At 46.6% G+C, this 25962-nt stretch overlaps 2 protein-coding genes across 2 annotated transcripts; one reads left to right on the top strand and one right to left on the bottom strand.

The window, feature by feature from the left end:
* Window positions 1-99: 99 nt before the first annotated feature.
* On the bottom strand, window positions 100-25814 carry LOC122622530 (dedicator of cytokinesis protein 3). Its single transcript, XM_043801040.1, has 12 exons — window positions 25068-25814; window positions 17663-17904; window positions 17452-17600; window positions 7632-7752; window positions 7333-7570; window positions 5500-7233; window positions 4621-5441; window positions 4449-4558; window positions 3964-4170; window positions 3728-3902; window positions 3444-3665; window positions 100-3382 (listed from the first exon to the last, which is right to left on the bottom strand). Exons 1-12 carry the CDS (start codon window positions 25099-25101, stop codon window positions 1430-1432), a joined length of 6006 nt encoding a protein of 2001 aa, XP_043656975.1. The 5' UTR covers window positions 25102-25814; the 3' UTR covers window positions 100-1429.
* LOC122622531 (innexin inx3) lies at window positions 11399-17204 on the top strand. Its single transcript, XM_043801041.1, has 6 exons — window positions 11399-11454; window positions 13339-13535; window positions 14808-15016; window positions 15362-15822; window positions 15886-16039; window positions 16105-17204. Exons 2-6 carry the CDS (start codon window positions 13373-13375, stop codon window positions 16303-16305), a joined length of 1188 nt encoding a protein of 395 aa, XP_043656976.1. The 5' UTR covers window positions 11399-11454; window positions 13339-13372; the 3' UTR covers window positions 16306-17204.
* Window positions 25815-25962: the final 148 nt, after the last annotated feature.

Below are 25962 nucleotides of genomic sequence, written 5' to 3'. Positions count from 1 at the left end.
ATTTAAAAAAAAAACTAGAAGGTGGTAACATTTTCAATTTACTTGTTATACTTTATTAAATTCTTTAGTAAATTCTTATATTGGCGACATGCATTTATAGACAATATGTTTATACTTTCCTTTCGTAATAATCAGTGTTTATTCGAGTGGTTGACTAGTTGTAGTTTATGATTAGTTGTTTAAATACGAGTTTAACGCTTTTGATTAATGCGCGTTTTATAGTATATTCAGATACATACATGTATGAAGACTCTATATAAATATGTTTATTTAAAAATTTACAAAAATGGAAAACTTATCTGATTCGTTATGAAGCTAGTAGCACTTTAAAATTCCTAATTGCCTTTCGCATATAAATATGTAGTAGTGGCGTATATGTCTATTATTTTTGTATATGGCTATATTCGTTAAAGTAAAAACTGCATTGCACATTTTGTCGGTGTCCTGCTTTGTTTTCAGTGTATATATATTTTGCGTTGATCGATTTTGATTAGCGTTCTGTATTTTGGTTTCAGTATTTGATATTCTCATTCAATATAAAAACATTTCATCTTTATTCTCTTATCTAAACATTCTTCTTAGTAACTTTAGCGACAATTCCCCGTAAATAATTATATATAAAATAAAATAATATTAAAATTATTAAAATTGTATATGCAACCTATATCATTACAACATTTGTTTATATTGCGCTTTGGACTTGCAGCAAAAATTTGGCACCAAAAATAATCAGAGTAAAAATAGTTTAAAAGAACGTGAGTTCCATCAAGAGCATTTCTAAAATCAAAGGTAAACAATAATCGTAAAAACTTAGCGAAATTTAATCTCACTCTCTGTGGGTCGGCAGGACCCCTAACTTGTTCTATAGATATAGCTTTCAGCGCTGCGCGTAGGTAAAATCCGTCTGAGCATGTGCATCCTGACTGCCTTGGGGAAGATGATACAACGGGCTGTGCTGGTGATGATGATGCTGGCAGCCGGACACCTGCTCCACCTGAAAGCCATCGGACTGCCGCTCCAGCGTTGAGTACCTCGTGGGGAGTAGCCTGGGAAACTGCTCCTGCTGATCCTGTACCACCGAAAAACTCAATCCACACGAGCAGTGCTCGATGTGGGGCTGCGCTGAGGTCACACCCGGAGTGGGATGCACTTGTGCCTGCTCCGTGATGATTGTGGGTGGGGGCGACGGCGAGGACAGACAATCCTGGCAGTAGTGAGTTGTGGCTGCCATCTGATGGTGCAAGTGAGTGAAGGATGATGGCGGCGGTGGGGGAGGCGGTGGCGGCGTCATCGAATGAGTGGACGAACTGGAGTCCGTGGATTCCGATGCCGTATCCGTGGCCGTGCTGTCCGAGGTCGACGTGGATGAGGATGGCTTGTGTGGCTGATGGGGCTGATCGGGTGGATGATGGCAGCGACATATTGTAACTCAAAAAGTGCCGCCATCGTGCTGATGACTAGATGAAGATGAGGCGATTGCAGATGCCGGTAGTGGCGCTTCAACAGCAGGAGGTGGTGGTGGAAGGGTAGCCAGCCCCAGCCCGTTCACCGGATGCTGCAACGTGCTATAACCATCGCCATCTCCATTCTGCTGCTGCTGATGATGGTGACTGTTTGTGGAATGATACTGATTTGGGTTCTGACTGTGATTGAGTTGTGTGGTGTTCGCTTGTGTGCTGGGATGCGGTGAGTGTGCCTCATCGACTGAAATGTTGACCCCATTGCTTGACACGGCCAAGGATTTGGGCGGAATGGGCGGCGGCGGCACTGGAAAGTCCTCCACATCAAACGAACTAGTCGAACTCTCCCGTTGCGTTATGTTCATTGATGCTGTGGCATTATAGTCCAAGCTGCCATTGCTGCTGATGCGACAGTGTTCCCGATGCTGCACGGTAATGGTCGAGATCGACGATGAGTCTTCGCTCAGGTTATTGAGATTCATGTGGTTCAGTTCCCTGGAGCTAGTCGTCGATATGCCGGAGTCCCGGAAATCATTGGGGGCAAAGCAGACGCTCAGGTGACCACCGCTTCCGTCCTGGAAGTTCGGGGGCAGCGAGTGCGGCTGCTGATCTGCCTCTGGATCATCGTAGCTAATATCAACGACGGAGTACTTGTGGCCATGCTGTTGCTGCTGCTGAGAATGGCGACGACCCACAGCATCTCCAGAGCCAAAGTCATTGAAAATCAATGGATTCGACGCCCTCTTGTCCGGTGTAATTCCCCGCGGAGGCAGCGGAGGAGCATTGGGAGAATTTAATGTCGGTTGTCGCTTTGGCGGGACCTCCGGGCTGTCGATGGATCCGTTTGCCATAAAGTTCTGCGAGCGTGGACGATTTGGCACTGGAGGAGCAGCAGCATCCTCCAGAGGAATGCTCAGACTCTCCTTACTCAGCGTTTGGTAGGAACTGAGTGGGTCCACGGGTCGAACGGTGTCTCCCGGTCTCGTGTAGATCTCATCGAGATCATATACATAGTTGCTGTGGGCATTAGCATTTACGCTTGAGGAAGCTGTCGCCTGGGCCACTCGCTGCTCTGTAGGCAACGGTGGTAAAGGAGTATTTACAATGCTCTCGGAGTGCTGACGTTTCAGTCTGCCCATGCCGGATAAACTTTGCTTGAGCTGGGAAAAGCGTTCCAATAGGCGATTGTGCAGAGGCTGGACTCCACTGGGCGCCAGCTGTCCATGCAGCTCGAGGGCTTGCTCCAGAATCTGGATCTGCTCCAGGATCAGTACCTTCAGCCGCTGGACATTTGCTTGCTGTCCAGCACCTTGTGGCGATTTGAGGAACTGCTCGGAGAAGAAAGCCTCCTGGTACTTGCTTATACCGCCCATGACATTGGCATCGATTGTGCCCTGCAGACGCATGGAGAAGGGATTAATATTCCTCTTGGGATCGCGCTTATATTGCACAATCAGCTCCGACAGTTCCTTGCCAGCATTGCTGATAATCTCGCAAGCATACTCCACCGGCGTTAGCTCCTGCATCGTCTTCTGTTTCACCTCATACCAGCGTAGAATTCCTGGCAGTGGACTAGCAATCTCTAGAATGGTGCGTTCTATCCACAACGACTTGAACTCATTGTCCTTGTCCACTGTTCCCTTGTACATGGGGCGGTCGTAGATAAATCGGGTCACATCGTTGACCTCGTAGAAACGAGCTATTTTCTCCGGCACTGGAACCATTGCGGTCTTCAAGGCCTGTGCATCCCCAACTGGTCTTACATTGCTGATCTGTATGTACTGTTCCGGAGCATTCAGAATGGCATTGTCCGGCGGACTGTTGTTGCCCAGGATCTGAGCACTAGGAAACTCCGTTTGCAGTCGCTGTGTGAAGGCTCCAATTCTCTCGTACTCCAGTCCACGGTACACAAATTGCTTGTTCTGCAATATTATATTGAATAAGTGAATTAAATTAATATGATTTTTAAAGCATTAAGCATACCCGCACAAAAAGTGGCAGTCCCATTCCGTAGAATCCCACCCGGAAGTACTCCGGTTCTGGTCGCAATTGAGTAAGGATATTCTGGAAGAACTTGGCCTCCTGAATTAGTATTTCACTCAACTTGTTGTAGTCAAAACGGCGGGTTTCGTATAGTTGAGCCAGCTCCTTGCACAGTGGAATACCCTTTTCCCAGCATTTTCCCTTGTCGAAGTATTTAAGGATCTGCAAGACATAATTAAGGTTTAGTCGATATTCCATGGATGGTAGAGATGGTAGTGGTTAACCTCGTGGTATAGACGCTCCTTGCGCTGCCACTCTGGCTGACCACTATTATCGAAGGGGGCAAAGCTCTGGGTCTCCCGATCCCAACTCAGCATGGAGGCGTACAGTTTCAGAGTGAAGCCAGCCTCTGTGTAATTCTCTGCCTGCAGGTGCAGGTTGTGCAGCTTGTAGATGTATCTGCAGGTGTAAAAATTAAATTAGAAACTGAAAGACGCCGCTCATCCGCTCATCGACTCACCTCAGATACATCTCCTTCCGGTTGATTTCGTTTTTGTAAAAATTAAGCAGATTAACCGTGCAGGTCATGCGCTTATCCCGGTTCTCCTCGCCCTGCATTACGCTACGATAGTCCAGAAGGCGCTCCAAAAGTCTGGTGACTGAGGCTATGAAAGCGATGCCAGCCTCCTTCCAGTTGGGGTTCTCCACCTGGACTTTCTCCAGCAAGCTGATGGCACATAATAAATGGAATTAGTTAACGTCTTAAACAACGGCAAAGGGTAAGGATTACAAACAAATAAAATAGACAACAAATGGACTAGCGGAAAGAACTACTTTAAAGGCAAGGAAAAAATTGCACTGAGTTGAACTTACACCAAGCTGAGATGTTCCCTTTTTATGGATGGCGATTGCAATGAGTGTGAAGTGAGTCATATATGTATATTTACAGACATTTACAAACATTTATGAACAACATATTGCCGTAAAGCATGTTTCGCAACTTACATGGTGCTGAACAGTTCCCTGTACTCGTCGTCACCCTTGTTCTCGCTGATGAGCAGGTCCAGCTTGTCAATCAGTTCGCTCTCCACCAGGCGGAACGAACCACGGGCAGCCTGCTCGAGCAGATTCACATTAATTACCCATGCTTAAAACGATAAAAGTCCCAACAACCCACCTGCTCGCACTGCATCATGTCGTAAAAGACTGAAAGAGTGGCCTTTCGCAGAGCTGGCTCCGGTACCAAAGTGACCTCCAGGAATGGACCCACCATCGATGGGATAAAGTGCAGCTTCTGCTCGCCCAGCTGCGACCACATGCTGAGTATCTGGAAGCCCATGAGCACTCGCATGTCCCCATGCGAGTGGAGTATCTTCAGCCTCTTGGGCTCCCTATATTGCTCCAACTGCAGGGAGGGCTGTGTCAAGAAGGCAACAGCCAGACTGAAGTAGCTCCACCAGAGCTGCGAGTCAAAGGCCTGGGGTCCCAAGAATCTGTAGACCAGCGGCTTGGCGAACTCCTCCAGCGACATGCGCAGCACATCGTTGGCGGCCAGCTTCATCACCAGCCAATCGTTGGGGAACACATGCCAGTCCTGGGTCAGCAGTTCCTCGTACACCAGCAGTGATTTGCTCAGGAACTCCTTCAGATCCCGCGGATCTTTGTTGGGACTCAGCTCGTCCCAGTAGCGCTTGTAGTGGGTCTCGTCGAGCAGCTGCAGCAAGCCCAAGAGACAGGAAACCAACTGCGGCAGCACTGCATTGGATCCCTCCATTATGATGCTAATGGTACGGATCAGTATGCCCAGTATATTCTTGCACAGCGAGTCCAGATCGTGCTGTAGGGTGTTGGTCACCTTGTCGCGCTGCTCCTTCTGTAAATCGTACAGTTGGCTGAGAATCTCCGAGAGAATCTCAGCACACAGACGCAGCTCATCCCGGCGACTGAGATGCATGCGCAGGTGCTTGCAGGCCACCGAAAGAACCACAGTGCGGGAATCTGAAATTGAGTTGTAAATTAGGCAATTCGGATATTACTTTCAACTAGTGTGTCATACCATCCTCGTGGAACAACTCCCCAGACACCAGATCCTTGACAGCATGCAATTTCGCCTGAATTAACCGAATGGGAGCTCCCCGGGGAATGGCGTCCAGCATATTCCGCGCCAGCATGCCCAACTCCGGAGCGGGGAGCGTGTCCTTCAATTGTTCCAGCACCACTCCCGTCGAATTGAGCAGTGCCTCCTGGGTGGGAATGATGACATCGTACGAGGGCACAGCCAGCATTCCATTGAGGGCCGTAAAAAGGGAGTGGAGGTCCCGCTTGAACGAGTCCTCATACTGCCCACCTGTTGCCCTGGCAAACAGTTTCCTCGACTGGATTAGCAACTTGAATATATACTCCAGGGAACCGAAGCACTTCTGGAATGGGTCCGGGTGCTCGGCCTTGGTCATGAACACGGCCATGTGCTCCACTGAGGTGATGAGTCCTTTGTAAACCAATGCGGCCGCAAAGTGATTCTCGATGTACTCGTTCATCACCGGGCGAAAATGTTGGAACTTGTTGCTCTGCAACAGACTGAAGATGCTCACGAGGACATGGAAGACCAGGCCCGAGTGCTGGGTGCTGTTACCCTCCTCATTGGAGAACATGGCAAACAGGGCGTCCAGCACGTCCTGCAGGAACTTGACCAGCTCTTCGTCGTTCAGCCGCAGGACTCCCGTCAGCGAGTCCTGGATCGTTTCGGGATAGGTGCGCCACTGCAGCAGCGATAGAAGGTCGGCGTTCTGGGTCAGTTTCGTGGAGCAGAGCAGGGAGCGCAGGACGAACACTTCCTTGGAGCTGCGACTGAAGCAGCCGCCACAATCCATTTTGGCCTGTGCATCGCGAGGTCTACACTGCAACCGCAGATAGTTGGAGGCCTGAAGCTTCGCGGGATCCTCGCACTTGTACACATACAACTCGTGCTGGCCGTCGCCCAAAGTGGCACCACCGGTGTCCATTAGTCTGGCAAAGCTGAAGGCGAACAGCTTCGGTTCCGTCTTATCCCTCGTCGAACAGTGCCGGAACTCAAACCGCACATGGGCCGTGGAAAACTTGTCGATCGGCACGCTGAGGCGCAACATCTCATTCCAACTGGGAGCATTCTGGTGATACAGGATCATGGACCGGTACTGCGGCTGGGATTCCATGCCGGAGGCACCCCAAAGGCAGTCGGTGAGTACATTACCCGCAACATCGAGCACCACAACCGTCACGAGGATATTCTTCCCCGTATTCTTTCCACCGCGCTCGAATTCACCGCGCTCCAGCGTGAGGAAGAGATCGTTGCGGACATCTCCGGGCATGATGACATCCGGGAAGCCCATCTTCCTGGTTATCGTAGAGCCCTGGAAGAGCAGCGGTTGCTCCTGCCGCGCCTGACCCAGTCCACCGTGCAGGAGTTTCAGAGACACAACAATGCCCTGAGTTCCCTGACTCGTTTGGATGGGCGAGTACTTTCCACTCGACTTCTTGATAATCAGCTCGGGCAGCAGGTGAAAGTCCTTCTCCTCGCACTGGAACAGCTTGAAGTTGTACTCCCGCTCATCGGAGGACTGCTCCAGACTGCTATCGAAGTGCGCAATGTCGGCCAGCGAGAGAACACCCACTCCAAATGGTCGACGGAAGGTTGGACCATGACCCAATGTGCCACCCTTCTCGATCTTCTTGATAGAGTCCGACTGAATGATCTTGCCCACGCGCATGACCACGGCAACCAGGTGAAGTTCCTCATTGAGATCAGCGGCACCTGAAGATATTAAATGGGTTACAAGAATATTAAGATTATAATACATTTTTATTGGACTTCATTTGCTTTTAGACTATGTTAATATGATGAATGCCTTACCCAGATCAGTGAACACCGTGCAGTTGCTGTGCAACCGTTCAATGTAGTTGGAGAAACCATCCTTGGAGATCTTGACCAGAAACCGTTCGGACAGCGGTCGCATGTGACTGCCATCATAGAGGAAGAAGTAGACCTCCGCATCATCGCCACCAATCCGATGGCCAAAATCGCGCATGCAAAAGTACAGATGGTGGGTGAGAATCTTGCGCTGCGTCTTCCGCCTCAAAGTTCCCCGACTCTGTGGGTTAGCAAATCAAGAAATATTACACAATCCCATTGGGTTCCATAACTATTTATACCGAGGAGGCCTTGGCGTTATCAGCACTGCTCACATGGACATTGTAGAGCTTCACGATGCCAATGCCATGTGGATCCACCGCCAGTGGTCCGTCTCGGGGCACCAAGTCCAGGCCGAGTTTGCTGCAAAGATCGGAAAGCATTTGCCGGTTGATTGATATCGCTATCATGAGGGAAATGAGGGAAGGAAACACCCAGCTAAAACAACTTTGCCACTTTGTCACGTTCCTCCACAAAAGACACATTTCAATTAATGGATCGTGGGAGCGGGCGCTCGAGGGGATACCTTCGAATGCAATCAGGCTGGTTGTTTGGAAGACCATTAGAGCTTTAAGGAAATTGACGCATTCGTAATTAATTGTCGCCTGACGGAGTCGTGCGGAGCGCCAAGAATTAAATACAAATTTGGTCAGTCATCATGGGTGATCATCATTAATCACCCGAGTATAAGTCCAAAATAGAACACACCGCCAAGGGAATGAAGATTTATTTTAGGCAATTTCAAGAGCGCCCGAGCTTCGCAAGGGAGATCCCATAATAAAACACTGCTTCTGCGGGGGAATAAATAATTCAATATGTTTTGAATAAATGCTCAAGCTATTTCTGTATTGCGGTGTATTAAACTTTATGTCTCAATAAAATGCTTCTAAATAAGCTTATCTGAAAAGTATGTTCCTGTTCTGTTTAATATGCAATGGTACTATACGACCACCATAGACTATCAAGTTCCATGGAGTCTGAATAATTCGTAGCATTCATGCAAATCGAATGAATCAGTGCCAAGGCAGCCAGAGAACCTGTCACGACTCCGCTCAGCTTTCAGAAAGTAGCTCAAATCGAGAATCAATCGAGTTCTTTGGCATCTATCGCCAAAGATCGTATCTAAATGGATTGGGTCGATCATTAACTTCACACTATCTATGCCCAGTACGTGCCTGCTGTTTCGTACGGTGGCTACCGATTGGAGTTGGAATTTACATGATGATGATGTTGATGATGGCGATGGCGATGATCAGCCACGGATCTTGGACACACATCGCATGGCCCGCATGATGCATAAATTTCGGCTGCTTACACCGCCGATCGCCGATCGCCGATCCAGCCAGATGAGGTACACAAAAAACTACACCAGCTAATGGGTTCACGGCATTCCGGTGGCGCATGCGAGAGAAGAGAGGAGAGGAGAGGAAAAGAGAAGAGAAGAGGAGGAGCGGAGTTTCGGCCAGGTTCACAGCCAGGTTGTGGCCAACGTCCAACGTCATCAGCAATATGTTGACGATGCTGCTACCACGGCTACGCTGCGCCTTCTACCTGGCTTACGCAGCGAGAGAGCCAGGCATCTTTTACCATCCAACCTCCAGCTCCAACCTCCAGAACAGGCCGAAGAAGCCGAAGAAGCCGTTTTGCTGTTAACGAGGCCTAAACGGCTTCGCTCTGGCTCAGGTGAAATTCAAAATGAGAAGGAGAGAGAGAGAGCGAGAGAGAGAGAGTGGGAGAATCAGAAGAGAATCTCCATTTTGGAACCGGAACCAGTAGAGAAACAAAGGTGCCATGGTAGAGACCTCGGAGAACAAGATCTATGGGTCTCGTTGTCTGGGGGAATGGTAATGTCTGGCTCTCTGGCCATATAGAGATATATAGGTTTGTGTGGTGTTTGAGCCACCTCTGTTACGCCGGGAGTCGTGGCTCTGAGTTGACGTGACCAAATGAAGCACTGCGACTCGAAAATGTATCTCATGGATACAAATATGAGAGGAGCGCGTGCGCGGCTGCCTGGGACCCGCAAAAATACAAACGGTAGCCCTGCTGGTAATGAACACTTTAAGTCGCTTTTAATTAAGTGCCTGACCCAAAGCTCAACAGGTGAAGGGCAAGGGATACAGCCAAATGTATTCCCCCGAAAAAATGCCAACCGCTGCTTTGCTTATCTGAACAAATTCTTTTTTAATTAAGCCTCGCCTAAAGTGTTGGAAATCTATGAAGATATGACACAACAAAAAAAAATAAACGGGAAGGCGGAGGAGAACGAGAAGACGAGAAGACAAGATGGAGAACCAGACGATACAGAAAAATTTAATTATTTACACTTCGATAAGCAGGGCTGTCAACCACAAACAAAAGCAATAGCAACAACGCGTTCGATGGCATTGTATCTATGGGTTTGGTCGCACCAGCGGCCCAGATACACGGCATATCACAATCACACATGCCATATATTTCGTATTTAATGTCTTTATAAAAGGTGTAGCTGGCAGATACATTTCTGGCGAGAGGCGAGAGGCCACAGGCAAGAGGCCAGGCCACAGCCACATAGGGAGCATAGGGATAAAGGCATGGTAACCGGCATCGGGAACCCTCAATAAACAAACAGTGCAATGCGCAGGGAGGCGAAGTGGAGCGCAGTGGTTCAGGACATGGAAACAGCAGCAACAGCAGCACCACCAGCAGCAGCAGCAGCCATTTCGAAATGCCATTTCATTATGGCCAAGACCGAAGAACGCGACAGGCCAAAGCCACCGAGCTGAGTCATTCCACCGGGCCAAGGAGTTGCAGGTTTCGAACTTGGAACTCGAAAGGGGGGAGCATCTGGAGACCAAGTTCCCAGGGAACTGGGAGGAATGCCTGGCAACAAGTTTGGCGTTGCTTGTCTAGCTCTCAGCATGCAAATGGATCTTCATTTCGGAACCCTATACACTGAGAGTGTGTGCGATCGGCCACATCGTATATATGGGTATATATGGGCCTGGAATATGACGACGAATAGTTCCTTAGACCCACTTGGCGGACCCTTCAGAGCGGCGTCTGTGCTGTCAGAGGATTCGCTGGACGTGGAAACGGCGATAAATTAAAAGCACAGGCAGCTCCAAGTTCCGCGGAATTAATTGGAATGCACTTGGGGTCCACCTCATTAATTTCTTTACTTGAGTTTGAATTTGAGGTCCCATTAATTTAGAAAGGTGATTAATTAAAGGATAAATAATTGCATGGGCTCGCGATTGCATAAGAGTTAAAAGTACATACGTACTTAAGTCTTCAAGTTATCCAGAGCAGTATTGTTAAAGTATAAAAACCTTATACTATCAAGTTCGATAAACAGACTTTATGATACAATTCATTTTAAAATTTAGATGCAATACATACAAAATCAAGAAAATAAAGACAGAGATCTACAGTACTGCTTTTTTGAGCGCTGAAGTTTTAAATATATCTTTTGTTCCTTAAGTCTTTTATTGGAGTTTCCAGTTCTGGCGCATTGTGTTCCAAAATCTTTGTTCGGCTTACACCGACTTAACGGCGACTGTTTAAGCTACCCTAACTTAGTCTCAAACCCAAATCTAGCTGATAAAGTTGTAGAGAATTCCACTCCCCACCCAGAGAACAAGAGTAATCAATGGATTTACAGATTTTCAATCCAGATGTTATTGGGCCTCGTTCAAGTCGGTTCAAGATCGAGGGAAAATCCGGCAATCGAAGAAACTCAGCGAGAACTACCTAAGCGACCTGAGGTGGTTGGGTGGGTCCTCTGCACCTCGGCACCTCAGCACCTCAATGCTTCTACAGGTAACAACACCGGGTCTCTCTGGCTCAGGTAAAAGGTAATGCGCGAATGCAGCTTGAGTGTAATGTGGAACTGGGAGCGGGAACCAGCTGGGATCGCTGGTTCCGCCGGAGAGGGAAAACCACCCAGATCGCAAGAGCGACTCTCTCGCGGCTCGGGAAGCACATATAGAGAGGATCGTTCGGTTGGCAGCTCTGGGACTCGGTTTTCAGTAGGTTTTTGAACGCCGCTGAGAGCAGCTGCACATTTTCGAGATACGGATACGGGTATGGGCACCACCACTGAGTGGTCTGAAATCACAGCTCAGCACCACTGAGCAGCAACCACCAAGCTGCGCACGCACACCACCATCGCCGAATGCAGTTGCGAGTGCAATTCCAGCTGAGTCTGTCCGTGTCTGTGTGTATCTGTGTGTTTGTACTTGTGTATAATAGAAATCTCGAATCTGCAACAAAGTTAAAAACAAACGAAAAAAAAAAACAAGCAAAAAACCAGCCACAAATTATAAATACTGGGAGCGAAAACCCGTTTTCAAAGTGTCAAAGTGGCAGCAATAAATTTAAATGCGAGCGGAGAGCTCTGAATAGCGCAGCTACTTCGAGTCCAGCAGGAGCAAAAGAATCACTTAAGTGTGCGAAGGGGTCGTCGCAGTTCGGTTCTGGCCAACTGGCAGGTTGCTGTTGCCAATCTTGGTAGCAACACCTTTGGGAAAAAAGGAAAAAAAAACAAAACACACCAAGGAAAACGACACAAAATGAGAGAGAACAGTGGCAACAACCGATCGGATCCGATCGCGACCGCTCCGCTCCGCTCCCAAAAAGAAAATACCTTAAAACCAGTTTCTTTTTTTGTCTTTTTCGAAAGAAAAAAAACAACAAAAAAAGAGGGAAAAAAGAGTTATTGAAAGAAAAAAGGCCAGAATTGAAGTTGGGCCCGAAATGAAGTGCTCTCCGCGCGTATCTGTGTGAGTGCCGTTCGTGCCGCTGTGTGCGTGGTAAGATTGAATGTTCAGTGCAGAAGCTGATGCATTTAAAAGGAGTAGCTGCCGTTGCGCAGATACAGATACTTTGCGACTTTAATTGCCGCGCGCATGCGTGCGACAGAGACGACTCTATGCGCCCTGCGTGCGCTGTTGCAGTGTGGCTGTGTGTGCGTTTCGCTCTCGGAGTTACGGATTCACGGATTCCTATTCCGATTCCGCTTCGGATTCGGATTCGGAGTTATATACGATGCGATCTGTCGTGCCGAAATGAAATACAGCCAAAACACACACATAAAACACACAATAGCCCAAAACACAAAAAAATTTGCATATAAACAAAAGAGCCGAGAAGAAAGCCAACCAGAACCTGATCCACGGCGAGCCGAGTCCCAAAAACCCAACTCGAAACCCAAAAAAGCGCCGATAAAAGTCCAAAAAGTGGAAAAAAAGAAAAGAAAACAAAACCCCTTTGGGATTTCGGTCTCTTTGGGCATTTGGATGGGGACAAAGTGAAATTTATGCGTGGGTTGACAAAAAAGCTGTACCGGTTCTGAGAGCCGAGTTCTTGAGATGAACTTGTTAGCTATCTAGTACTTTTGGGGCCTGGGGGTAGCAGGCGAGGGCAGGGCATTCAACCTGGACCTGGAGCTTAGCGCAGATTAGATTAGATTGCACAACATACTCGCATTATTCAGTTAGCGAGAGAGAATGCTATGCTGCCGACATACAAACAATTCCGGCACTGCCCAAGTACTTACTTAATTGTAAGTGCGGCTTGTCGACGATAACGACGAGAGTCCCAGACAACCGATGGTATGGGATGGTATGGTATAGTAGTGGAGCTCGGATTGGGAGTGGGGAGGAAGTGTGTTCGTGTATGTGAGGCTGGGTGGTGAAATAATTTGGAATATGTCATGTCTGTCCTAGATAACGCACAAGGCAAACACACAGTACACAATTAAGTGTGGCAAACGAAATAAGGCAGCTTGCAATGCACTCGGTCAAAGATAACTTGCTCCCAATGCAACATCCATTCATATCTTAGCACTAGCAAAATAAATGTAACAGCGTTTGGAATCAATAAACGCATTGTTAGTTAGGAACGCTGTACCCATTTCGCACAGTGTCCCGCTGCTCAGCTCATTAATGTTCTCTCGTCCACTTGCAGTTAGCTTCGTTGCAGCAGCACACCAACCATCAACATGGCGGTCTTTGGCATGGTCTCGGCTGTGTCCGGCTTCATCAAGATACGCTATCTGCTGGACAAGGCGGTCATCGACAACATGGTGTTCCGCTGCCACTACAGGATCACGACGGCCATTCTGTTCACCTGTTGCATCATCGTCACCGCAAACAATCTGATCGGTGAGTTAGCACCTCCTAGAAATTAGTGCTTAGTGCAGCTATGCAAGTGTTTAGCACTTGAGTAGCCCAGTTTGTCAGTTTTTCAGTTTGCCTTTGCAATTGCTGCAATGCTGCTAATGCAGCACTAAATTCCAAGAAATTCAATTCGACCCATTTGAATTCGAGCTCTTCGGAACGGAGGCAAAAACGCGTGCAGAGCTTTCACAAATTGACCGCAACACGTTCATCGGATTTCAGCTAAAGCCATTTATTCGAATGACTCATTACTCGCTCGCCACGGGTGGTGGCCCTGTGCCTCGCCAGAAACAGGCGTGAAAATCAATGTAACTGGCTCAAGCTGGGCTCATTGGATTGTGTCTTACATAATGGTACTTGTTATTAATATGATTTTACATTCCCACGCACTTTTAAGCGAGCTGTATATTACACTCGAAGCAATTATCTCTATTCATTCGAAAAAGGGTGATAAGAAAAAGGCCTTGAGTAAACAAGAGCTAAGCGTTATCAAAAATCAAAACTATTAGACAAAACACAGTGACAACGAATAATTTAAAAATACTGAGACGGCAAGTGACATTAAGTTGTGCTCAAAAATGAACGAGCAATAGTTCTTACATAAATCTCTTTTGGTCTTATGGAAAACTTCCTGACTTTTATACCCATTTCACTAGACTTCAATCCGATCTAGGCATCGCAAAGCCAACCCAGCTTCAATCCAAATATTTGTGCATTAAAAGAAGTGCTCCAAAAGTGAACAACTGACAAAACCACAGTCAAATATTGACGCTTCGTTCTGGGAATTCTCCATGCAGCCCGCTCCACCTTCGTCTGCAGCTCCATTTGTAGCCACTTTGTTTGTCCAACAAAAAGGGAGGAGTGGGGAGGAGTAGGAGTAGAAGTGGGAGTAGGGGGCGTCAGAGTGTACGATAAAGTTGGGGCGCACCCAAAAAAAGGCTGTCTATCTGTCCGCCCGTCCAGCCAGCTGAATGTTGCAGGTTTACCTAGGCACGTCTGCAGCCATAATAAATGTAACCGTAGCATAGTCGTTACCGCACCCACAGCGTCGACAAATTGGGGCCGTGGAGCCAGCTCCACCAGACAGCCAGCTCCACCAGAGAACCAGAGTACCAGAGATTGCCCTAATGGCACTTGACGTTGACGAACGGCTGGCGAGGAGGTTTCTGGCGAGGAATGCGCTTGTGTTTCCCTTGATTTGAATTGCGACGAGGTCGACTGCATATCTACAAATTATCTCTATCTCTGCGCTTGCAGGCGATCCCATAAGTTGCATCAACGACGGCGCCATTCCGATGCACGTGATCAACACCTTCTGCTGGATCACCTACACGTACACGATACCTGGTCAGCAGCATCGGCAAATCGGAACGGACGTGGCTGGTCATGGATTGGGCAATGAGTATGGGCAAGAGAAGCGCTATCACAGCTACTATCAATGGGTGCCATTCGTGCTATTCTTCCAGGTGAGTGAGGATCGAAGATATACATATATACTATATATAAGAAGCACATCGCTTAAGATTTATTTGGCAATCCATATATTTTTGAATACGTAATAATCTCATGCTAGCCAGTATGTAATTGAATAATTCCACACGCTTTCCCCAATTTACATGATGATGAGCAATCTTGCAACACGAAAAGTTCCATCTTCTGTGTAGATAAAGTGAACTTAATTGAAGTCTTAGTATGTCTGTAGCCTATCATCACATGCTGCGCACTATGCGCACTTTAAACGTGACGAATGTGGTTTCTTTAATTTATTGTAATTCCCGCTTCCGACCAAACTAATCTGTTAATTATTTCAGGGGCTCATGTTCTACGTGCCCCACTGGGTTTGGAAGAACATGGAGGACAACAAGATCCGCATGATCACCGATGGACTGCGTGGCATGGTCAGTGTGCCGGATGACTATCGGCGGGATCGTCAGGACCGGATCCTCAAGTACTTCGTGAACAGTTTGAATACCCACAATGGCTACTCGTTCGCATACTTTTTCTGCGAACTGCTTAACTTCATCAACGTGATTGTGAATATCTTTATGGTGGATAAGTTTCTGGGCGGTGCTTTCATGTCCTACGGCACGGATGTGGTCAAGTTCTCGAACATGGATCAGGACAAGCGCTTCGATCCCATGATCGAGATCTTTCCCCGACTCACCAAGTGCACGTTCCACAAATACGGTCCCAGTGGATCGATCCAGAAGCACGACACCCTCTGTGTGCTGGCACTGAATATCCTCAACGAGAAGATATACATCTTCCTGTGGTAAGTAGTTCAGTGGTTCGCTGCTCTTCAAAGAGATCTTCAATATTTATTGGCTTTTTGTAGGTTCTGGTTTATCATCTTGGCCACCATCTCCGGCGTGGCGGTGCTCTATTCACTGGTGGTTATCATGATGCCCACCACCCGGGAGACCATCATCAAGCGTGCCTATCGCTCGGGACAACGCAAGGAAATCGCCGGATTGGTCAGGCGTTTGGAGGTGGGTCCACAACTGGAACACCAACTTTAAGCTTTATATTAATCCGTTTTTGGTTTCCCCAACAGATTGGCGACTTCCTGATCTTGCACTTCCTGAGCCAGAACCTCAGCACAAGATCCTACAGCGACATGCTGCAGCAGCTCTGCGGTCTGCTGGGAGCATCCCGAACCCCATCCGCACCATCGACCCTGGAAATGAACCCCATCAGCCATCCGATTTACCCGCCCGTGGAGAGCTTCGGCGGCGGAAAGGAGACGGAGACATGAGCACGTTGCCAGGGATTGGCTTCAAAACAATGATTTCAATGATTTCTCAATAATATTTGTAGGGGGGAGAGATAGAGAGAGTTGTGTGTCATGAGGTTAGGCATTTCCATTTCTACCACTAAGACTGCGAAAGAGAACGAATCAGCAATTGCACTTTCGGAGATCCAACTCAGTAATGTTCTGTGCGAAATATATTTAGCAAAATTATAAGGAAATAATCTTTGAATTTGGTCCTAGGCAAGCGAAAGACAGGTGCAGTTCGTCATTGACACGAGGTGAGCCACAGAGTGAGAAGATACAAAATAAATCAAATAAAAATGAAAATAAAAATAAAAATATAAAAAAGACAAAAATATGATAAAAAAAAAAAAAGAACGAGAGGGACACAGGCAGACCGTGCAATTTGTAGGTTGAAGATGATTGATTGATTGATTGATTGAACGACGATCGAGGATATCCCATAAAACGATTTTGCTACTTGGTATCGTAGTTAGGTCGTTGACAATGATGCGCCATTTAAAATATACACTTAAGTTTAGCAGTTAGCTCGATAGTGGATAGTGGATAGTTCGGATCGAGGAATACCTATGCAGCTATATCTGCTTACCGCTCACGCACGCTCACGAAACGTTGATCTATATAAAATTGTAGTAATCGAATGGTACGAGACGAGATACGACGAGGAATATGATTATGAATATTTAAACGAGTATACACAATGCTCTCGCTATTTTTGTCCTAACATTTAGTCTACAGATATATCGTAATTTTAAGCAATTTTGTTTATAACAAAATTATTGTGATTATTGCTAGAAAAGAACACATTTTACATAAAGCAAAAGAGAACCCAAGCTATCTAAGTTCAAAGTTGTAATAAATATTCTATATACAATTTCAGCTAAACTCTGGACTTATCAGTGGGCGGGAAACGATTGTGGTTGGTGGATTTCTAAATCACAAAGGTCGCATTTAGCATTGTTCTGAGAAAATCTTTCAGTTACAATAGAAGTACTACGCATTTCTTGAGAGTACTACTTGAGAACTACTTTAAATTTGTTTACATGGAACGCCTATTAATGAATGCTTACTTTCATAAAGCTATTGGTGTTATCCTTAGCTTTCAGTATCTAATATCTTTTAACTTACCGATTGCCCCAGTCTATCTTGGAAACCACAACCATCTGAAGCTCCAGTGTCTGATCCTGCGTCATGGTGGCACTAAGGAGCTCCCTCCGACTTTCCAATATGGAAAACATAACCTTGCGCAGGGTTTGGAACTTGTACGCTTCGCGATCCTGAGAAAAGTTGGGTAATAGTTAATCGAATGAACCAAGTACTGGGTACTATAACCACTTACCACATAGAGACGCTTCCAGATCTCCGACCATTCCCGCAGAACCTGCGTGCATTCGGCGACCACAGGATCGATTTTCGACAGGTCCTTGATGTGTATGTAGGTCTTGGGGAAGAGGCCCACTGCCCGGGACTTTCGGGGGCAGGAGCCGCGGTACCAGTGCTTGCACTCCTCCACAATGTCCACGGAATCGCCGACATCCAGTGCCAGGCCAAACCGGACCTCGCCGTGCCAGTTGTGGATGGCTGGGGATGGATGGGGAGGAAGAAGATGGGAAAATGTGTAAATGAAAATGAGAGCAGGAAAAGCTAAAGCTACAGTCCAAGAAGCGGCTGGATTACAACCAGTTGCGTTGCCACTTCTTGGCCATGACATTGCCCCAGGATGGACGGCGTGGCAATTAAAGTGCCCCCACGAGTGGCCACTTGAGCATGCCACGAGTGGCCCGGCAACAATAAATACTTCAACTATAAATAGGCAAATGGCTGCAAAAGGAAAATATATGCATCCGAACGTGTGTATTCCTATGGAGCCTTAGTGTGTATATGGGGGTGTCTCTCACTCTCTCCGCTGGGAACACGGAACAATGAGCAGCACTTGGCCACGCCGGCAATCGAACACTTTGGCTCCTGAATGGATCCAGCAAACCCAAGTGCCATGGAGCCCACTGTCAAGCGGAGCTCAAATTGGAGCCACATCGCCGGGCTGTGTGATATGCTGGCTGCTGAATATATCCGCATTGCTGGATATGGCCATGGCAACGATTACACTGCCAACTTTGGTCTTAGTCCAAAATGTAGGGAAATTGGCACCCATTCGATTAAAAGAACTGTGCCATGTGGAATTTAGATGAGTGTTATTCTTGGCATTTACTAGACCACTCAACACATTCTGCTGTGTGGAATCTATTCCCTATTAAAACATTCAATTAAAATGTAATCCTACAGTAACCCCTTTATAGTAAAGGAATTTTAAAATGGGGAGGAGGCGTTTAAAAACGATTTCTGTGTTTCATAAATATTCATGCGCCAATGATTTGTAGGATTACAACGTAAGTCCCGCATTGGCAAGAAATTTCTCCACAATCATTCTCGATCTAAGGGCTCTTAATTGGTATTCCGAACAGGCCATGTCCGATTTTTCGCCGTGTATCAATTACAAATGCAAGGCACACTCTGTAGTCTGGGAGGCGCCGCAAGCCGAGGAAGCCGGCCTTCTGATTCTGCTGCTGCTGCTGCTGCTGCTTTTTGCTTCGGCTAGGGTGGTGCTGATGTGGATGGTGGAGGTGGTGGTGGTGCTACTGGTGGAGGTGGTGGTGTCTGTGGGATTGGGTGGCTGTTGCTGTTGCCGTGAATGTGTATATGTGGCTGTGTGGATGTGGAGCTCCCTTGTTGAAAGACAAACGAGCGAGCACGGCATGAGCATATCAACGAAAGGAGCTAATAAAACGCACGCCCAGACAGACAGATAGACAGATGGTGGAGGGGATTCGGCGGAGGCCGGGGAGATGTAAAATGAAATGCTTCAGTGCCATGAAAATGGGCAAACTGCTTCCTGTTGTTGCTACTGTGGCTGTTGCTGCTGCTACTGTAGATGCTGCTGCTGTTGCTGCTGCTTTATGGCTGCTGCTGCTGCTGCTGATTCTGCCATTGCCCCAACTCCACTCCACACCACTCCACTTCAGTCAGCTTTCAACATTTCAGCTATAGCATTCGACAACCGCCTCTAACTGGCTTCAATTTGAGCTGCTCGTCGCGAGTGCGGCAGCCCGATTTAAATGAATTCTGGAGATGCTAAATAGCAAGTATTTTATAATTTAAAATGCCAGTTGAAGACCTCCGTTCCTGGCACTTCAGTCGGCGCAGGCAAACACTCCAGCAAATGAGCACACATACCCACACTTTGGCACTCGCAGAAAACATTAAATTTATGGAAATATTAAGTCGCAAATAGCAAAGCAGGAAGATCATAGCTCTATGGATGAAGAGTTTGAGAGGAATATAAGCAGCAGTTTGTTTTCCTTATTGAAAAGACATAAAGCTGCTCCATAAATCTGTGGGCGGGCAGCACCCGGCTTTTTGCTGAGTGTACGTTCTCACACATCCCGGATTCCACAACGCAATAGGCAAAGTGCCAGCCAAGCGTTTGCACTATTTAGGTCAGTCACATTAGGAAGGCGTCGGCTTGGCAAGCTGCTAAAACTCAAAGCCAACTGGAAAGCCCCACCACAAATACACTCGCAGAAAAGGGTTAAAGAAGCTGAAGCAGGATATGAAAAGCCTCACGTACTACAACACTTAATTTTAGATCAACTCAAGTAATTTTCCGCTCCAGAATGTTGTATTTTACATTTTAAAGACCAATTTTCATATCTAGCAGTAGATGAGTGCGCTATTATTTTCTGTACCATATCGTATATATACACTTACCCCCTTTGCCAAGTGCATAAATACTTTTAATGAGCATTTAGCCAGCTTAGGGGAATTTAATATTAAATTTCATAAAGTTGCCTTGAAGTGCCGCTGGAAATTGGCAGGATCATCGTAGGCCGAGCCGCATAATTACTTTTACGATGAATGCAATATCCCAAAAGGCTTGGCTTACATCACTCTTTTTGTGTGCCCCGTCGTCACAAAGGGGAAAAGCTGGGGTAGCTGCCAGGGAAGGAAGAAGCGGAACGGGAGGACACAATGCCCACTCCAACAAGTCCGCAATGTCAACAAACGTATTTAAATAAAAAAGTCGTTAAGGCAAGTGCATGGCAAATGGAAGAGGGGTTGGCACGGGGGGAGGGGGGGAGTTGAAGACCCTAGGCGGAAAATAATTTTAAATTAAATGAAAGAGCACTGTCGTCTGCACTACTCGCTGTGTGACTCAAACCGCAGACGCAGCTGAGCTCAGCTGCAAGTGGATTAAATGAGCTGGGCGTAAGGGGGCCCATCTTCACACTTAACCCTCCTGCGACGCCTCTGCCCCCCTGCGACGCCCCTGCACTCAAGTGCCACTGGGGAGGCTTAAGAATTTAATTAATTAATTGTGTTATAGCCAGCAATATGAGGTCGCCGACAAAGTGGAACTCGCCGGCTGCGGAAAGGGAAACCACGGGAATGTGGGTCAAGTGGCTGGCCAAAACCACTAAAATTAGCTACAAATCGTTTAGGGTTATAGCTACGCCAGGTAGTTACTTCCAAAGCAAGACTTAGTTCCTCGCAACTTCGCCCCAAAACTCAAACAAATAAAAAACACCTTATAAATATCCATGACACATTTATTACCCCAGTTTGTAAGATTTAATGAGTCTTTGGCACACAAATATTTCTTAAAATATTCCAGTTTAGGTACAAAGTTGTCGTTAAAAGCAAACGAGTTGTACAATGGCGTAAAATCTCAAAAAAATTACTACTAAAATAATGTAGAGTATTAAGATATAGAAAGACACATATTAATAATCTTAAAGTTTCATTGCCAGCTAGCTATATAAACTTGTACTTATGTAAGTGACTCATTATCTAAAGACTTCTATCATTTAGTTTTTGAAATATACGTCCTATTAAGTGGTTTTCGCTGGCGGAATCGATTGAAACCTGTTTGCAGGAGGAAGCATGACCCAAATGTCAATCAGATGTCATTATCACTGACATTGTCTGAATAATAGAGTTGGATAAATGGATGCTGGAGCTGGAGCTGTATCTGTGCATGTAAAGCGAACTCCCAGCTAAACAAAGCGCATTTCCAACCATTGTCAAGTGGATTTCATTACGATTGTGGAGTGCAAACGGGTATGTGGATACACAGATATACATATGTATGTATATAAATGTATGTACGTGTGGTTGGGGACCTGAAATATTTGCTTATTATATGCATTTTGTATCTCCCGATGTGGCTGGCAGTGCTGTAATTAAATGCATTTCATATATGCCACTCAATTGAGCGCTTGCACACTCGTTTGTTTTCTGTTACTGTTTGCATTTTGTTTTCGCATGTAATTACTTATTGCACTTTAAGTCCACATGGCGCACATTTGGCGCTGTAAATTGGTTTGCTCATTTTGGTAAATCTATATTTCATGCCCATCAATAAGCGCCAACTGTTAATGACCATTAATCACCAGCAGGAAGAACTTGTTAGCTATTTGTATAGTGCACTCACTTCCCGCCCAACTCCAGCTGCTTATCTCACCTGCCTTATCGATGGCAGCGGCTACTTCCGTTTGGGGGTTGCCTCTGGCAGTACCTTTCCTAGACAAGCATTTACATAAATCAGTCCGCGGACGGGGTCACCAACACCACGGCCATCCCATCCGGAAGGCAGTGTGACCGATAATGCGCCCAAATGCGACATTCTGATAAATTTCGAGTGTGCGTGCGAGCGGGTTGTTAATCATACGCCGTGTGTCCCGCAAATGGCAATTCATAAATAAATCGTTAAAGACGAATTATGGAAGTACAACTCAAATGGACGAGTGCTCGTTCCATACGCACCACTCGAATCGGAAAATAAATGAAAAAGAAGCGCGCCCGCCGAGCATATTAAACAATGAATCAATTTTATGCGCACTCGTGTGTGAGTGTGTGCGTATATTTGTATGTGTGTGTGGTTGGTTGTGCGTTATTCTGAAGGAAGGAAGCGCTGCACAAATTTGTGCGGCCAAATGCATAAAATGAATATTAAATTAAAGTTGAAACTGAAATTGCCGCAGCGACAGCGGAATTCGCTGGAAAAGGCAGAAAGACAGGCGGAAAGTCGGAGCGGCAACATCCGGTGCCGCAGGCCTGTCCCTTCCTTCCTGCAACCGCCACCGCCACCGCCACCGCCGCCGCCGCCCTTCAACCCCGCGGATTCATTCAGATTTTTTGGCAAAAAGTTGCGTAAACTTTCAGCTTCGAATCTAAGTTCGCCAACTCCCGAACGGAGTGACCCGCATGGCCAGGTCCAGGTCCAGATTTACGAGGGTTGCTCCGCAGAATTGTCACCATTGTGCACGCGACTCACTGCGCAATTGAGGGCAACGCTACGGTCCGACCTCGGTAAGCTGAACCTTTTGAAACTCAAGTTGGTAAACTTCAAGGGAGCCACCATAAATTTCCATTCAGCCAACTTGCGGGGAGCTAACAAATTCAGAAAATGTTTACTGATCATAAGAGATGGGTTTTTCCCATTGAACAGTTTTATAGCCATTCTGCAAATTTGGTAAATCAAGTTTATAAAGGAAATATTGTAATGGTAAATATTTTCCCCAAGTGCTAACAGTTTCTTTTGCGCACTGAATAACCACAAACCGAATGTAAACATGAGTAAAAGCCTGATACATTTGCTAAATAATTCCCCATATACTCGTACGCGCGGTGACAGATGGTGGCTTCAGCTTTCAAGTTATTGATGTTTGACTGTATGCGCAGCGGCAGCAGCAGCAGCGGTACAGTAATTACTAATAGGGGCAGAAGCGAAGGACCGAGGGCTGCGGACAAAGAGTGCGCTGGTAATGAAGTCATTGCCCAGCAGTTGCAGTTGGCCAGCACGTGGCGCTGCCAGATGAAAGGACAGGAGGACGGTGAGCCGACAGGCAAGGAAGTGGGTCTAGAGTGGGCGCAAGGGGGCGTAGGGGGGCGGGGCCGGGCATTGTGCAAGGTTAGGGCGTTGGCTTGACAGCGCCTCGAATCGCTAATGATGCTAAGCCAGCTGGATGGCTGGCCGACGACTGACTGATTGATTTGTGTAAACTCTGACCGCTCTCATGTCAATCTTTGCATTCTGGTTTGAATGTGGAGCAAATGTCAGCGCACAGCAGCAAATAGCTGTCTCCGCGATTGATGGCGAACTGGAGCGACTGGGGCACAAAAACGGCGCTGTAATGAAGAGTATTTGGGTGGCACTCACGAATATGGCATACCCTTTAACTGGAAACTTTATAGAGTGGAGTACATGAACATTTTAACTATTTCATTATAGAATGCCAAACAGATTCACCACTAACTAGCCATTTTATTGAAACATTTTAGGCGTTTTATCGTTGGACATATGCCCTTGGTGAGAGCATCCCATAAACAATGAATATTGGCGCTTATCTGGGCGAAGAAAACCCATTGAAGCGGCACAATGAATAAAACTTGGCACAGAGTCTGCCGCTGAAGATGCGAAGATGCCGTCCGTAGTACATCGCAAATCATCCGTTGTCGTTCGCTGGCTCTTACATTTCATTTTATTTTATTTTATTTTTGCTTACTTTATTTTGTTGACTACTTCCCTGCCCTGTCCCCTTAGTAATTTGTTAAGCACTGCCATTGAAGCGAGAAGTGCGACGAATGCGAAGATAATGTGGGCATCCCAGCCGAGGAGAAACCAACTGGTGGAGCCCAATGTGCTGCACAAAGAATATCCAAGATCCACTTGTATTGTTCGCATGTGTGTTATCAAAACACGCAACTTGATTTTCCACGCCGGTTACACACCACACACTGGTAACCGTTGAAATGTCGACTATTGTGCAGAGGAAAATATATATTCTTTCTATTTATTTTGCTAAAAGCTTGATGCTCTTATATGCTCGATGACCAATTAGGAAGAAATAGCTACATATTCGTGGTAATATCTCTATGGCTGCGTTAAAATTCCCAACATGTATTAGCTACACGATAGAAATTATATGTTGGTTAGGTTCTCTTATAAATATTAAAGCCTTTTACTTTATCTTTTCTATATTCTATCTACCCAGTGGGTCTCATTACTAGTATACACTTTATAAAATAAAATTATAATGTAGTTTCATTCACTTCTAGCGAGAGCAAGCATCAATCAGCAAGCCACAGATCGAAATAATTTCCTATGACCCATTTACAAAATGATAGAAACTTTTGATATAAAAATCAAATGAACTTGGAACGGTAAAGGTTTTTCCTGCGAAATAAACATTTCTTTAGGTGTTCGTAATTACGAAAGCGTTTAAATTGGCAACACCTGGGCTGGGAAATTGGCAACGCGACAGCAGAGCGCTGTGCGGGAAAACTGAGCGCGGGGAAAACTGTGTGTATAAACACATCAAATCGCAGCGCGGCAGCAACAACAAACAGGGAAATCTCTTTGAGATACACTACACGCTGCTGGGCAGAGGGACGTGTGTGGGGGGAGGGGAAAGGTGTGGTAAGCTGAGGGGATGATGATGCTACAAACAGTTTGTGTACAAAAATAAGTAGAAGAATCGCTTTTCCTCCCTGCTCGGAAAAGTGCGGGGGTGGTTGGCATGGTATCCGGCGTTTCGCGGAAAAAAGCGTGAATCGCCGCAAAAGGCAGCAATAAAAACAAAGGCCGCGCACGTGACGCCCAGCGGGGGGGTGGTGGTGGGTGTTTTGGGTGGCTGGGTGGCACGGAAAAGTGGGTGGCACATCGCCCACTTTTATTATTTACTCACCAACTCCGTATTTGTTGTTCGAAGGTATCCACATTTTGTCGCTGCTTCTCCGCTGCAAGTTTGGCCACAAAAAATCCAACTTAGCCGGCCACTCCCTGCATTTATAATTAATCAACGGATTTTTGCGGAAACACCCTTTTCATCGGCGAATATTTGCATTTGAATTCGCATTTATTACCTCCAATATTTATCAACAAATTTTCGCACTAACACACACACACACGCGTACACATCAACGCACTCAATAAAACTTTCGCTTTTGTTGTTGTCTATCTCCCTCTCTCGCCCTTTCTCTGTCGCTCCTTCGCACTTTATCTTGTTTAATGACTACAACTACAAGCAGCAAATACACTTGCTACATTGCTGTGTTTGTTGTTGTTGTCGCTGGAAGGCAACGATCGCGGTTCCAATTGGCAATGATTACCGCTAGGTGGAAGAAAAGGAAGTGGCTGATTGGGAAGTCTGGAAGTGGTTGCTTTGCTTTTGTTGCCTTTTTCACGGACCCGCGCACACACAAACAAGAAAATCAATACGAATTTGGGACTCCCAGCCGCACTTCCAATTGGATTTCTACACTGTGCGCAATTTCAGTTGCTTGTCCTTTGGCTCCGCGAATTATTATGGTTGCTTGCTGCTGCACTCGCGACGCGTTTAATTTTTGCTATTTTGTGCGTTTTATTTTTTTTCGCGTTCTCCGCTGCGCAGCTTCCCGGGCGCAGCAACAACAAATATCCGTCCGCCGCTCAGCTGTTTGAAAAACAACAACAAAAATCGCGATTCGTTGGCTTATATACTGTGCAGTGTGGCCAGTTCTTTCGCGAGCGATTATCTGACCTTGGAAATGTGGTGGGAATTTTAATTAGGGCAGTAATGGTCACACCGGTAACTATGGTCT

This window comes from Drosophila teissieri, chromosome 3R (assembly GCF_016746235.2).
Source record: "Drosophila teissieri strain GT53w chromosome 3R, Prin_Dtei_1.1, whole genome shotgun sequence".
Classification (NCBI taxonomy): Eukaryota; Metazoa; Arthropoda; class Insecta; order Diptera; family Drosophilidae; genus Drosophila; species Drosophila teissieri.
This window is presented reverse-complemented; position numbering and strand designations above follow the sequence as displayed.

What these genes read in the sequence shown, in the direction of transcription:
- LOC122622530 (XM_043801040.1), bottom strand. Translation starts at nt 25,101, where the DNA reads ATGTGGATACCTTCGAACAACAAATACGGAGTTG. An exon ending in AAGATAGACTGGGGCAATCG is followed by an intron (nt 7,753 to 17,451) that starts GTAAGTTAAAAG and finishes CGATCTTTGCAG; the next exon opens with CAAACTCGGCCTGGACTTGG. An exon ending in CGGAAGGAGATGTATCTGAG is followed by an intron (nt 3,903 to 3,963) that starts GTGAGTCGATGA and finishes TTACACCTGCAG; the next exon opens with ATACATCTACAAGCTGCACA.
- LOC122622531 (XM_043801041.1), top strand. Translation starts at nt 13,373, where the DNA reads ATGGCGGTCTTTGGCATGGTCTCGGCTGTGTCCGGCTTCATCAAGATA. An exon ending in CACCGCAAACAATCTGATCG is followed by an intron (nt 13,536 to 14,807) that starts GTGAGTTAGCAC and finishes CTGCGCTTGCAG; the next exon opens with GCGATCCCATAAGTTGCATC. An exon ending in GATTGGTCAGGCGTTTGGAG is followed by an intron (nt 16,040 to 16,104) that starts GTGGGTCCACAA and finishes TTTCCCCAACAG; the next exon opens with ATTGGCGACTTCCTGATCTT.